Source organism: Hirundo rustica, chromosome Z (genome assembly GCF_015227805.2).
Source record: "Hirundo rustica isolate bHirRus1 chromosome Z, bHirRus1.pri.v3, whole genome shotgun sequence".
NCBI classification, from domain to species: Eukaryota; Metazoa; Chordata; class Aves; order Passeriformes; family Hirundinidae; genus Hirundo; species Hirundo rustica.
The window spans coordinates 42,946,256-42,959,363 of NC_053488.1; the positions used below are offsets into that span (position 1 = coordinate 42,946,256).

General features: G+C 43.1%; 1 protein-coding gene across 5 annotated transcripts; it reads left to right on the forward strand.

Annotated features, from left to right (window-relative positions):
• The first annotated feature begins 1,951 nt into the window (after nt 1-1,951).
• On the forward strand, nt 1,952-11,768 carry S1PR3 (sphingosine-1-phosphate receptor 3). Of its 5 annotated transcripts, none has more exons than XM_040091198.1 (2): nt 1,952-1,988; nt 7,381-11,768. In XM_040091198.1, exon 2 carries the CDS (start codon nt 7,563-7,565, stop codon nt 8,706-8,708), a length of 1,146 nt encoding a protein of 381 aa, XP_039947132.1. In that variant the 5' UTR covers nt 1,952-1,988; nt 7,381-7,562; the 3' UTR covers nt 8,709-11,768. The 5 variants fall into 5 exon arrangements, with proteins under 5 accessions (XP_039947132.1, XP_039947131.1, XP_039947134.1 ...); XM_040091197.1 differs by lacking the exon at nt 1,952-1,988 and adding an exon at nt 2,307-2,383; XM_040091200.1 differs by lacking the exon at nt 1,952-1,988 and adding an exon at nt 2,473-2,597.
• Nucleotides 11,769-13,108: the final 1,340 nt, after the last annotated feature.

A 13,108-nucleotide genomic window follows, 5' to 3' on the forward strand; every position in this document is an offset into this window, starting at 1 on the left:
GGTTTTTGCCAACAGTAGCTTTGCCCTGAGATGTCATACCAGGAAAATCCCCTGCAGCCTCTGAACAGGGACTCTCTATTGCCCTTCGTCCCTGGCTGGCTTCTCCAGCTTGCCCTTCAGTATCCTGCAACCTACTTCCTTCAATGACACCAGCAGCCACTGCAACCACAGAGGTCAAGAGGCATCTGCAAGAAACCACTGCCTGCTGATGAACCAGACACCTCTGCAGCACAGCTGTGTGTGAAGTCAGTTTCCCATGATGGATAGGAAAGCTGGGGTGTGAGATTGCTGTGCTCACTCAGTGGGACTGTGTTGCTCATAGTGCTTTGCAGCCAAGGTGGTTTCAGACACCACCACGTCAGACAGCATCAGAAGTCTCAGTCAGAAATAGCATCTGATCCTCATCATATACCACTTCCCTTGCAGTGGGGCCTTGGTTTTAGCTGCCCCTGTGGGTTGCTGGTGGTGGTAAGCCCAACTGAAGGCAATTTAAAACCATTACAGGCAGCAAGACACAGTTTGCCATCTCCTGGAACTGTTGCCAAAAAATCTTTGTGGTAGCAGTATCTTGTTCCCTTATCAATGACAGTTTGGTAAGAGGACTATTTCTTCTATCTCCCCTCTCCAAGTAACCAAAAGGTAGCAAAGGGAAAACATGGAGAAAAGGGAAAATAACAAGGAATAATAGCAGAACACAGAGCTAGGATAGGGGATACTTACATCCACTATACATGAACTGGATCTTGCTGGTGTGTAGCAAGTGGCTGCCAAGAGGACCAGAGAGCTTCCTGGTGTGGTTTTCAGGGAATCTGTAGAACAAGGCTTTTCTGAGCAATGGGAGAGTAGTAATTCACAGGCCTGAACTCCCCTTTGACAAAAAGTGGTGTGTACTTTTAAGTGACATGGAAGGAGTTTTCCACTTCTGTTCTGCAGAAAAGAGTGGCTTTCACACAGCACACAAAATGGGAGGACAGGAGATAAGGCTAAGACCACTACAGATTGCAATATAGTCCTATCCAGAGCTAAGTGGGACCATATCCATTGGGTCCATCAGCTTGGAAACAATTTTACCACCGTTTGGCTTAGTATAGTCCTTATTTCCTATCAAAGTCCTAAACCAGAAAAGTTATATTATTCCTTTTTAGGAGATAAAAAGCAGTCACAGAAAAAAACATTTGCTCTGCTACATCAGTTTGAACTTCTGTCTGTAAAAAGCCTAGTTCTGCTTTTCTCCAGGCCTTTTCCTCCCTGCAGAACAACAGTGCAGGCAACCTGACAGCTAGGCCCATGGCATGACTCCAATTGTGATGATGCTCAGGTCCAGACAGGAGGCTCCCAAGAAAAACACTGATTTCTGTGAGACGATAGGCAACTCTACACATCTGCCTGTGCCAAGCAAAGTTGCTGTAGTGTTTCTGTTTGCCAGCTTATCATATGCACTTGATAGATTTGCTGTACCCACAAGATCTTACAAGTGTATTTAAATGAAACACTTGTGGGATCCTGGTTCCAACTTCATTTTCAAAGTGCTGCTCCCATCACTGGCACAAACCTCTTGCCTATCGCTGTCCTTGGGTTGCTATTATTCACTCAATAACTCTGTCAAGAGTTACCTTTCCAGGAGCATGCTGTAATCAGCAGTTCTGGGTCAAACCAGAAGTACTTTTACCAAGAATTTCTGAATGTTTTACCCTGTACCTTTCGATTCAAGCTCTCTGAAAGTTGCATTACTGGACACAGTGAAACAAGAGCAGAGGTAGCATACGTACAGCTTCACTAGAACGTTCTAATCACTCGACCCGAGTAACCCTCCACCTCGCATTCTTCTGGACGTTATAAATACTCGGCTGTGGGCACTACCGCCTCATATTTGCACGCCGGCCGGCCAAAACGCCATTTAAGCATTAAACGCGCTAGTACCCCCACGGCCTTACCCTGCCGGCAGCAGCCCCAGCGCTGGGGCGCCGCTTCCCCGGGCGTGGGGAACGGTGAGCGGCCAAGAGGCGGGGTGAGGCGCGGTGGGACGGGACGGGGACAGGACGGGGCAGCAGGACCGGGGAGCGGAGCCTGTCCGGCGGCGACGGCGGCGCGGGAGCAGCGTGCTGGAGGCAGGAACCGAGGGCAGGCGGACGCGGGGACGGGGAAGAGCCCCGGGGGCGGTCGGGAGGTCGGTCGGGGGTATCCGGGCGAGGCGGCCGCGGGCAGCCCGGAGCCGCGGGGATTGGCGGCGGCGGCGGCGGGGCAGGGCCGGGGCGATCCCAGCCCCGCCCGGCCCGGCCCGGTCCTGCCCAGCGCAGCCCCGAGGCCCGAGCGGCGCCGCGCAGGCGGCGAGGTCGGATGCGGCGGCCCCGGAGCGCCGTGGGACGTGGCGCAGACACAGCAGGTACCTGTGCTCCCCGCCCCGCCCGCCCGTGCTCCTCTCCCGCTGCTCGGGAGGCGCCCCCCGTCCGCTGCCCGCACGGCCGTCGGCGCGGCCGAGATGCGGTGCCGGTCGGAGCGGGTAGCCACCGCTCGGTGTGAGGCGCAAAGGAGCGGTGGCTGGCACGGAGCGGCGTCGAGCCGCGTGGGAGCCCCGGGTTTAGGGGTCCTCACACCCCGTGAGTAGAACGGTGTTCTCTCTGTGAGACCATTACGCCGCGGACACGTCGGGTAACTTAAACAAGATGTTTGTCACCCCAGAAGGCTCGGGCCGCAGCTCTAGTGGAAAGTTGAGAACAGTTACTGAAGTTTGAAATGGGGGGAATAGGTCGGGAGCGCTGGGGGACAGGAGAAGTCAAAATACCTTCCCTTTAACGACCACGAATTAAACCATGCGGGAGCTCCCCTGTGAGGTGTACGTGTGTGCTACTCGGTATTACAAAATTCAAACTGATGTCTAAAAGCCAGAAGCCAAGAAAAGTAGCTATTTGTTGTCCCGAGGCTGTAAACTGCCAGCACATTCACTTAAAAAAAAAAAAAAAAAAAAAAAAAAAAAAAAAAAAATTACGTTTATTTCAGTTCTCTAAGGCATTTTTCTGCAGCAGATGTTTATTGTCTAAACTTCATTTGCATCTAGCACAGCTTAATTTCAGCGGAACTGTGTATTGAAATGTACTGCTCTTCTTAAAAGTCCTTTCTGTTAAATAGACTACCAGGGTGTGCCTGATAAATTATGTGTTTACTTTTCATTTGGAAGGACTTTACGGAAACATAAAATATAAAAAGGTTTTGCTCCAGATTTGCATTCTTGTCTTTTCCTTTGTCATTTTTGAAATTCTCTTTTTTGGCCAAAGTGTATTGTACTTGGAAGCAGAGGGAAAACTGTAGTGCATGTGGTGGTGAAGGAGCATCGGGTTTCTTTGGTCAAGTCTGTTTGTGGCTATTTGGAAAACAGAATTGAATGTGTGGTATTACATGTTCTTCTGCGGGCCAAAGTATGTAGTGGAAGGCCAAGTCCTATGCTCACTTTATTCTCACTTGTTCTTTCACTTCAGGAAAACTGAGAGCAGTTTGGCTTGCTTTTTGAATACAGAGATTTCCTATTTCTATTAGAAATAAAGTACCTGGTGACTCATGAGAGGGTAAAAGCCCTCAGCTCCCTGTGGGACTTGTAACCAGAGAGTCCACTGGAAACAGGGAGTCGAGATGTGTGGGAGGGAGATGGTTGCTGAAGGGTTTTGGCATCCCCATTATCACTGGTTCCCTGTTGCCTTCTGGCAGTGGGAAGTACATTCTCCCAGAGAAAAGTTGGAGGCCAGGGGAGCCAGTGAGAGCTATGACCCTGGGTTTCTACCTGTACCACTTTGTGGTTCAGTTGGAGAAGACAGTGGAGCTGTGTCTTGCCATAGGCAAGGGGTTGTGGCCTTCCACGCAGCATTGCTTCTTTCATGGGTGTGTGTGGCAGAGGGACCGTACAGATACTAGTGGACCCTATCCACCAGTGATGTGATCTATGGTAAAGAGCCCCTGCTGTAATTTGAAAGGGTACTTGATCCTGCCAGGATCCTTGACTGCTGCAGGAGACCACTGTAACCTCTATCCAGTGGTTAAACCCCAAGTCATGCCCCAAGGTGGGCGAGGAGGTTGCACAGGAGGAGGGATATCTTGGTGCACACAGCTGACCCCAGCTGCTCTCTCCGTCCTTGGAGGTGGGACAACAAAGGTCAGCCAAATAGCTGGAGAAGGCAACTGAATTGTTCTGAACATGACTGTGGTTCTTGACGTTGTACCACTACCTTAATTTGGTAATTTAGCAATTGCTGTTTCAGCCAGCACATCCATGATTTCCCCTGCACTGCAAAGAGGTTTAACCTTCTAATGGTACCCGGTGATGCAGAAATAGGGATCCTCTGCTTTGCTTTAGAAGAAATAAAACTTATATCCAGTCATTTCAAGAGTCTGAGATGCTAAGGTATGTAACCATGGCAGTGGTGGGCAAGTAACAAGCCACAGATGAGTTCTTCAGGTAGTTTTTAAAATATTTTGAAATGACAATCCATACTTTGCAGCTAGTATTTGACTGGGGCAAACTTGTTTTGAGGAGTAAATTGTTGAGCTGTCACAAAGCAGGGACACATGTTATCCTGAACCTGACTTACTGCTTTCTTGTTATTATAATACGTAACTGACATTATTTTTTCTAATTGTTGAAGGAAAAATGTGCTTTCTGAATTACTGACTCCAAAGCAGGAGGTAAACAAAAGAAGATTATCATTGAATGATATTACTTGGAAATAAATTCTAATTTATTACATTATTTATGTTAACTTTCAAGTGTCTTGTGTGTGATAGTCAGTGAGAGTCCTGGTAAGTAATAATGTTACAATTTTCATTGTCTTCTTACTAGTTTGGCAGAGGCAAAGATTTACCTTTGTGATACTAAGTCTGCTATAACAATTTTAAGAGAAGTAATTACTAACAATGGCAGAGGCTGTAGGATTTCTGCTGATTCAGTGCATCATCCCTTCTTTCAGCCAGGGGAACTGGTATTGTACCATTACCTTTAGTAGAGTCATGACACTTTACAACTGCTGAGTTGTGCCTGATAAACTTCTATGTCTGGCATATAATTTTCCTCACATAAAGAAATGTATTTGCCCTTTGAGAGACAAGGGTGTTAACTCGAAAATGACTTAAAGGAATATTTATTTTGTGGCATATGGTGCTCTTAAATTATGGGAATATTATTCTCTCAGGCAGTCACCAGTCAGTCTGGTGAGTATTGCTGGTTGAACTATTATTAACAAATACTTTTCTAGTCAAATGTAATTGTTTATTTTACAGTGGAAAGCACTTGCAATTCATATGGACACAGTGGGATTTTGTTATAAGCCAATGAAATGAAAAACTGTGACAGTTAATGTGATATCAGTGTGCAGATTGTAACTGAGTTACAATTACACTGAGCCTTAGCTGAAGTGAAGTTTTTTCTGTTGAGACTGTCACTCTTACCATGCTTCAGAAAAGAATTTAACAGCTCAGGGGCCCAGTTCAGCACCTGGAAAAGGAATAAGGTGGTTGCTGTCATCTTCGGAGTAAAAAAGAACCAAGGATACCAAGCAGCAACTTGTGTTTCTTGGATGTCTTTCCCAGTGAGTTTCTTCAACCGTAGTAGTTTGGACCTATGAACTAGAATGGGGAAATAACAGTGGGCAAACACCAAATTATTTTCTCAGAAAGTAATTTTAGAACATCCTGAATGTACTAAAGAATTCAAGTCAGTTCACTGTAAGCTTTTATCAGAAAAATTCTTTTCTGAAGGAGGGAATCAAGGAAGAGGAAGGGTGGGAAAATAGAGTGTGGGTCACCATTTAAATCCCTTTACTTTCATCTGGGATGGGGTTTGCTCTGCTCCTCATCCTCAGAAGGCACTTGAAAATGCATCTCTGACTTCTCAAGGGCCCAAAACAGTCTGTTGGGTCAGCAGTGACTCACACATTTTTCTGATCTTAAGAAACCTGTATACAGAATCATAAAATCAGAGAATGGATTGGGTTGGAAGGGACCTTAAAGATCATCTTGTTCCATCCCTCCTTGCCTTGAAACCTGTCTTTTGAAACTGTCTATAATGTGTTTGGAAAATGTTTATGACCCTTGAGTAAATAAATGCTATGGTCAGGAGCTCCAGCTCTTAAAAAGTTCCCTAAACTAAGTTATTTAATTTTTGGCCCATGGGAAGTGTCTTTACATCCAGCACAATTTTTTCTTACAAAAAACAAAACAAAACACCTCCCCGCCCCCCCCCCCTCCCCCCCCGCTAAAAAAACAAAAACAAAAAACCAACCACAACAAAAAAGTTACAAATCTGGTTCACATGAAACAACCTCTGTCCTCATTTCCATCCTTTTTTTCTTAGAAAAGTGAAGAATTGGACATTTGCTTATCCTCAGTGCATACATTTGGGGCATGAGCACTGATTGTCATGAGAGTATGCAGCAACTAAACTGCAACATTTTTGGTAAAACAGTAAGTGCTTCTGACATCTTCTGATATTTTTATTGTGCAGGTCTCTTCTGATATTTAAAAGAAAAAACACATATTGGAACATCTGCTGTGAGAATGGAACCTCAAAGTCCATGGGAAGATGAATCTAAGTTGTAACTTAAAGAAAATCAGAATTTCTGAGAAAGATAAATTTGGTGTAACTATTTTTATTTTTAAAAAACCCTAAGAACATTAAATATATGTCCTGCATACCTATGCAAAGGGAAAAAAAAAAAGTAAAGTTCACTATAAAGAAAAACAATACTTATAAAAAATGACTTGCCTTGTTTATTTTAATAAAGGTAGCAGAAATCCAACTAGTTTGAGTGGAAGGTAGGATGGGCTTTATGATAACTGGCTTTCAGTGCAGCTTCTCAATTGTAAATAGCAGAAATCTATACCATTAACTGTGGGAAGTTATTTTAGGCACTGGCAACATGCATCACTGGCATCAAGACTTGACACCAACTTTCTCAGGATCTTTCCTACCTTGAGTCTGCGTGGCAAACAAGAACAAACTTAGAAAGCATAGAGTTTGCCCTACTGCTGTGGAGGCAGTGAAGGTTAGGTGGTGTTTTGGTAGTGCAGTGTACACTTAGGTCTTTTTGAGACTAAATGAGCTGCTTGCTGTGCACACTGTGGCTTTCTGGATCTGTTTGCCAGTCTTTCTAATGGCTCTTCTGTGTGTTTTTCAGCATGGAAATTTTGTGAACTTTGAGCGGTTCACTACATTGCCCTTGTATTTCTGCATCCAGGTTGTGTCTGAGCTTACCTACAGCTACCATGAGAGGCATGCAGCAGTGCCCCATCAGTCACCATCCCTCGCCCCTTGGCTCCTGGGTGTATGTTGCAGCTTAATCACTAGGTGACATGGGAAGAAAGTGATATTTATGTTGCATTTGTCCATTTTATTTTCAGAGCCTGGTTTGAGAGCCACTCTCCCGAATTAATATGTAAGACTGGCTGGACGTGGGGATATACAACGCCTACCCAGAGGAGCCTTGGGAAGAACGTGGCTTGATCTCCCTCTTGTGGAAAATTATTGGAACTATATTCTTGTGATACTGAGGAAAAAACGGCCAGCTTCCATCAAGAAACAAATGATGGCAGCAGTTACCATGCCACCTGATGCTCTTGTCAGCCCTCAAGGAAATGAAGAGGTGGACTTTCTGATTGTACTGCATTATAATTACACAGGAAAGCTTATTTTAAGGGAAAAGGCAACTGATAAAATAGACCTGCCCACTATTTCATTTCTAATCCTATGTAGTTTCATAGTCCTGGAAAACTTGATGGTGTTGATTGCCATATGGAAAAACAATAAATTTCACAACCGCATGTACTTTTTTATTGGCAATCTAGCTCTCTGTGATCTTTTAGCTGGGATTGTTTACAAAGTAAACATTCTTATGTCTGGGAAGAAAACTCTGAGCTTGTCCTCCACAATCTGGTTCATTAGGGAAGGTAGCATGTTTGTTGCCCTGGGAGCTTCTACTTTCAGCTTGCTAGCGATAGCTATTGAGCGGCACTTGACCATGATTAAAATGAGGCCTTACGACGCAAATAAAAAATACAGAGTGTTCCTTCTCATTGGTACATGCTGGCTTATTTCAATTTCCTTGGGTGCCCTCCCCATACTTGGCTGGAACTGTATAAACAACTTACCAGATTGCTCAACAATTTTGCCTCTGTACTCCAAAAAGTATGTTGTGTTCTGCATTAGTATCTTCATAGCCATTTTGGTTGCCATTGTCATCCTTTATGCCCGTATCTACGTACTGGTGAAGTCCAGCAGTCGTAATGTCACCAACCACAATAACTCGGAGCGGTCCATGGCACTCCTTAGGACTGTTGTGATTGTCGTTAGTGTCTTCATTGCGTGCTGGTCTCCACTGTTCATCCTGTTCCTCATCGATGTGGCCTGCAGAGTCAAGGAGTGCTCCATCTTGTACAAAGCCCACTGGTTTATTGCTCTGGCGGTCATCAATTCCGCAATGAACCCCATCATCTACACCTTGGCCAGTAAGGAAATGCGTCGGGCTTTCTTTCGCCTTGTTTGTGGCTGCCTGGTGAAATCCAAGGTGGCCAGATCTTTGCCTATTCAACACACTCCAGATCACAGTCGAAGTAAATCCAGCAGCAGCAATACTCAGAAGCCAAAGGAAGATTTCCCAGCAATAAATGTTCCCTCGTGTATTGCTGAGAAAAATGAATCTTCATTTCACAATGGAAACTTCTGTAAGTAAAGGACTCCTCGAGACAAGTACTTTTCTCTGTTTTTTTAGGTTAAACTACAAATGTAGTTTAAATATTCATGCACTGCAATCACAGGGGAAAACACTAACCATTTATTTAACTCTGAGAACTTATTTATCAACAATCATTTGCTTAGGGTGTTCATTCAGTAACACACCTTATTCAGAAAAAGCCTTTCATGCTGCCCAGCGGCCAGGACAGAGTCCATGCACAGCTAAGGACATCATGTGTCACAATGGTGTTGCATGCTAAGGCTTCATCTGGCACCTCTTGATCTTGAAAGACATTACTAAAACCTGTTAGAAATTCAGCATTCACTAAAGACAGCTGCTGACCATTGCAAGATAAGCCCGGTTATTGCCAACTGGGAGAAGAATCCGTTGCATAAGTTGGTGATTATATTTCCCTACGTGTATCTTGCTGTTGTGTTAATGGCCTTATAAGTATGTGGTATAAATAGCTGTATATTTGTACAATTTCTCATTAAAAAGTCACCGATTGGTAAAAGTTTACAACATTACAATGTTTAAACCTTGCATTGTAGTATACAGTGTGATTAATTGTACAAATAGATGTGTTTCAATGGGGATATTTAAAATGAAGCAGTATCTTTTAAGTGTCAGAAACTTTAACAAGTCATATCAGTGCAGTATTTTTATTCTTTCCATTGTACTTCAAACTTTTCATGTTTAGTGAAAGACAACATGACAGTTGTCACTGTGGCATTTCACAACACCTTTTAAATAAGCAGTAGTAAACCGTTGAGAGAAGATATATATTTGCTATTTAAAGTAGTTAAAATGTGACCCCTCAATACATGTGTAACAAGTGTATGTGCTGTTTCAATGAATATATTTTTGCTTACTATTTTCAATATATTTAAAATTGTATGTCCAGCCTATGTAAACCTGTGTACATTGTGAATGCACTACCTAAGCTGAGATCCTTCAGTTCTGAAAGAGTGACGCATCATTTCACAAAGCAGTGAACCAGAATGGGTTCCTGTGGAGTTCCTTCTTTCCTCTCCAGGCCCTACCACAGCATGGGATTGTGTTAGACATTTTCCCTGGGAAGTTCAGTGAGTGGGACAATGTCCCATTTTCTATCAGTAGGATCCTATCTTCTACCATTTCTGGACACTTCTGCAGATACAGGAGGGAAGATGTGGTACAACAGGGTCATGCTGATGGGCATATCTCAATTTATACTTGACCCTGCCTTGGATCTGGAAGAAGGTTTATTTAGTTTGGAAGACCTGGAGCTCCAGCCATGACCTTTTGAGAGTCTGTTCCAGAGAAGCCTGAAAACAAGTTTGTACTTCATCACTGCCTTGTCAGCCTAAGTACAGGTTGGTGTTGAGTGTCAAAGTGGTTCCTTGAATTATGGAGTGGTAAAAACTTCACAGACATCTGGTTTCAGGTCCCCATGGAAGTGGCCTGTGGTACTTCCATCAGCTGTACTTTATGGCTGGAGGCCTCAGTGGAGTTTGATGGGAAATTCTGAGTCAAGTTCCCATAGTCTCCGTAAGAATGTATACATCTAACTTTATTTGGCTCTTTCAAAGATTTGTGTTTAATGTCTCAAAATACACTTTGCCTTATGCACAATCAGAAGTCATTGAGACATTTTTAATACACAGCCTGAAAGAGCTCATCCTTAGCTTTACTCTGGTCTTAATCATTTAAAGCAGGAGCATTAGACTCGTCTCAAGTATGTATAGTATATAAGTTGTGTATTGTATGTAGCAAAACCTTTCTAAGGTAGAGGTTTGCATTGTGATTATCTTTTACAAATTAACAGTCTGTAAATGTTTTATGCTGTTAAAAAAGTGTGTAAGAACAAAGAATTGTATTTGAATGAAATAACTGTGAAAGAGAATAGTAAATATGAAATAATTTTTACCAAAAATGCTGAAAAGCAGTGCATTTAGAGAAGAAGAAAAAGCTAAACCAGGCTAAGCATGACATAACTATATGGATTGTAGATACAGGCTGCAGGCTCTGTAGCATTGTGAGAAATAGACTTGGTTGCATTGCATTGCTATGGCTTGATTAGGTTTTAGATTTTACATTGCTATTAGGCTGTATTATTAGGAAGTTGTCCCCTGAAGTTGTGGCTTTTAAAATTGCAAGCTAAAATATTTGTATACAAAGTGGTGGCACGTAGCAGCTTCCTTGCTATTGTAGAGCAGATAGGCCTTAGGAACACAATGGTTTAAGAAAACATGGTGGCTGAACCCACACCAACCCTCATGTCAGGGATGTTACATGACTCTTGCTATATATGTGATTTTTTTTTTTTTTTTTAATGTCCAAAGCCCAAGAAAACATACATAAAAGTGAGTTTTCACATCTGTGTTCTAGCCTTAGCTATTATCAGTGTTGGTGCAAGGTGCTAGTAATGCAAAGAACTCCACTGTTAAAGGGCATTTGATTGCTTGTTGGTACAAAACCCTTTCATTCTTCTTTGATTTCCTTCTCTTATTTTTGGAGCTGTGGGGATAGTTTATTAGTTCACTACCCTGCTGTACTTGAAGCAGGTTTCTAAGATTCATGGCTTCACATGTAACACTGCTAATACAATTTACAAAGTACTTATGCTTGGAGAAAAAAAAGCTGTTGTCCATACAATCTTCAGTGAATCCATCCCATTAGGAATTATTAGGTAAGGCATAGATTGTGGAAGATTTCAGAGCAGAATTTTAAATTAGGACAGGTCAAGGATTTAACAGCAGTAGACCTTAAACAGCCAGGAAGATGACATACTCTTGAAGCTGGAAAAATATGGGGAATATCTTCTTTCACCCTAAAATATTACAAAATTCCTCTGAGCACATCCCAGAATCTAAGCCTTTTATCATCTAGGCTGATTTGAGCATACAGGAAACTGAATTAGGTTTTCCTGTCCAATTGTTTTTACATGGAGCAAAGACTACAAAGAAGGCTAACATTTAATTCATCTTATTACATTAAATGGAATATTTGCTTTGATGATGGTTTATGAAATAAATGCAAATCCAGCCACCTATGGAGAAAATAAAGGTTTTCACAATCTGCTTTCCAAGAGTCTTTTATTGCCAGCAGTCTTAGAGAGTGTTTTCAACTCATTAGGCACCAGAAACATTTTGAAAACTCCTAATAAAAAAACCTCAAACCTTTAAAGGTGTCAAGTAGAAGTCATTTTTCAAAGAATTGTGAAAAGATTTTATCTGTCTGTGGAAAATAGACATTTAAACTCTGGGTGTTGTGCCTGAAGGCAGCACTCTAGAGGCAGAAGGCTGTCTTAGTTGAACAGGGATCTTCTCTTGGAAACGAGACTAAAATGGAAGGTGTGTGCCCAGTGGAAGCAAAGTCAGGTGACATGGGAAGAGTACTGAGATGCTGATTGCCAGTGTAGGGAGAAAATTCTTGTGGTCAAAGCTCAATTGGAGATGAAGCTACTAGAAATACGGAGAACAATAAAAAGAGTTACTTCAATATCAGTGACAAAACAAGGTGTAGAAATAAAATCACCTCATTAAGGGTGAGGATGGTCACCTCACAAACAGGGGCATGGACAAGGCAGAGGTGTTTAATACATTCTTTGCCTCTGTCTTCAACACAGATGGGAGACCAAGGGAGGATCAGTGCCCTGAGCTTCAAGGACCATGACTGCAAGAAGGATCAATTCCCAGCTGACCCTGAAATTGTGTGGGACCTGGTGCTCCAGCTGGATCCCTACAAATCTATGGGGCCTGACAGGGATTTATCCAAGAATCCTTGAAGAGCAAAATCTCTCTCAAAGATTTTCATGGGGTTTTGGGAATCCAGAGAGGTCTCAGCTGACTGAAAGCTGGAGAATGTTGTCTCAAGTTTCAAAAATGGCAGGAAGGAGGACCCTGGAAACTGCAGGCCTGTCAGTCTCATTTCAGTGCCCAATAAAATCATGATCAAGATTATTCTGGGAGGTGTTGAAAACCTGGAAGATGATGCAGCCATTAGTCACAGCCAGCACAGCTTCATGAGAGCAAAACTCCTGCTTGTCAAACACTATTTCCTTCTATGACAGCGTAGTCCACTTGGTTGATCAAGGGAAGCCAGTTGATGTAATCTTTTGGGGTTTCAGCAAAGCTTTTTATAATGTCTCTCTAAAAATCCTTCTGGACAAAATCCGTCAAAATCCTTCTATCCAGCCCACAGCTGGAATTGATGGGTGAGCAGCTGGCTCATTGGTCAGGCACAAAGGGTTGCAGTGAATGGATTGACATCAGACTGAGCAGCTGTCACTGGTGGGGTTCCACAGGGCCTCATCCTCACCCCTGTGCTCTTCAGTGTCTTCAGAAATGACTTGGATTGAGTACTCGGCCAAATACTGAGTAAGTTTGCTGATGATACTACACTGGGGAAAGCTG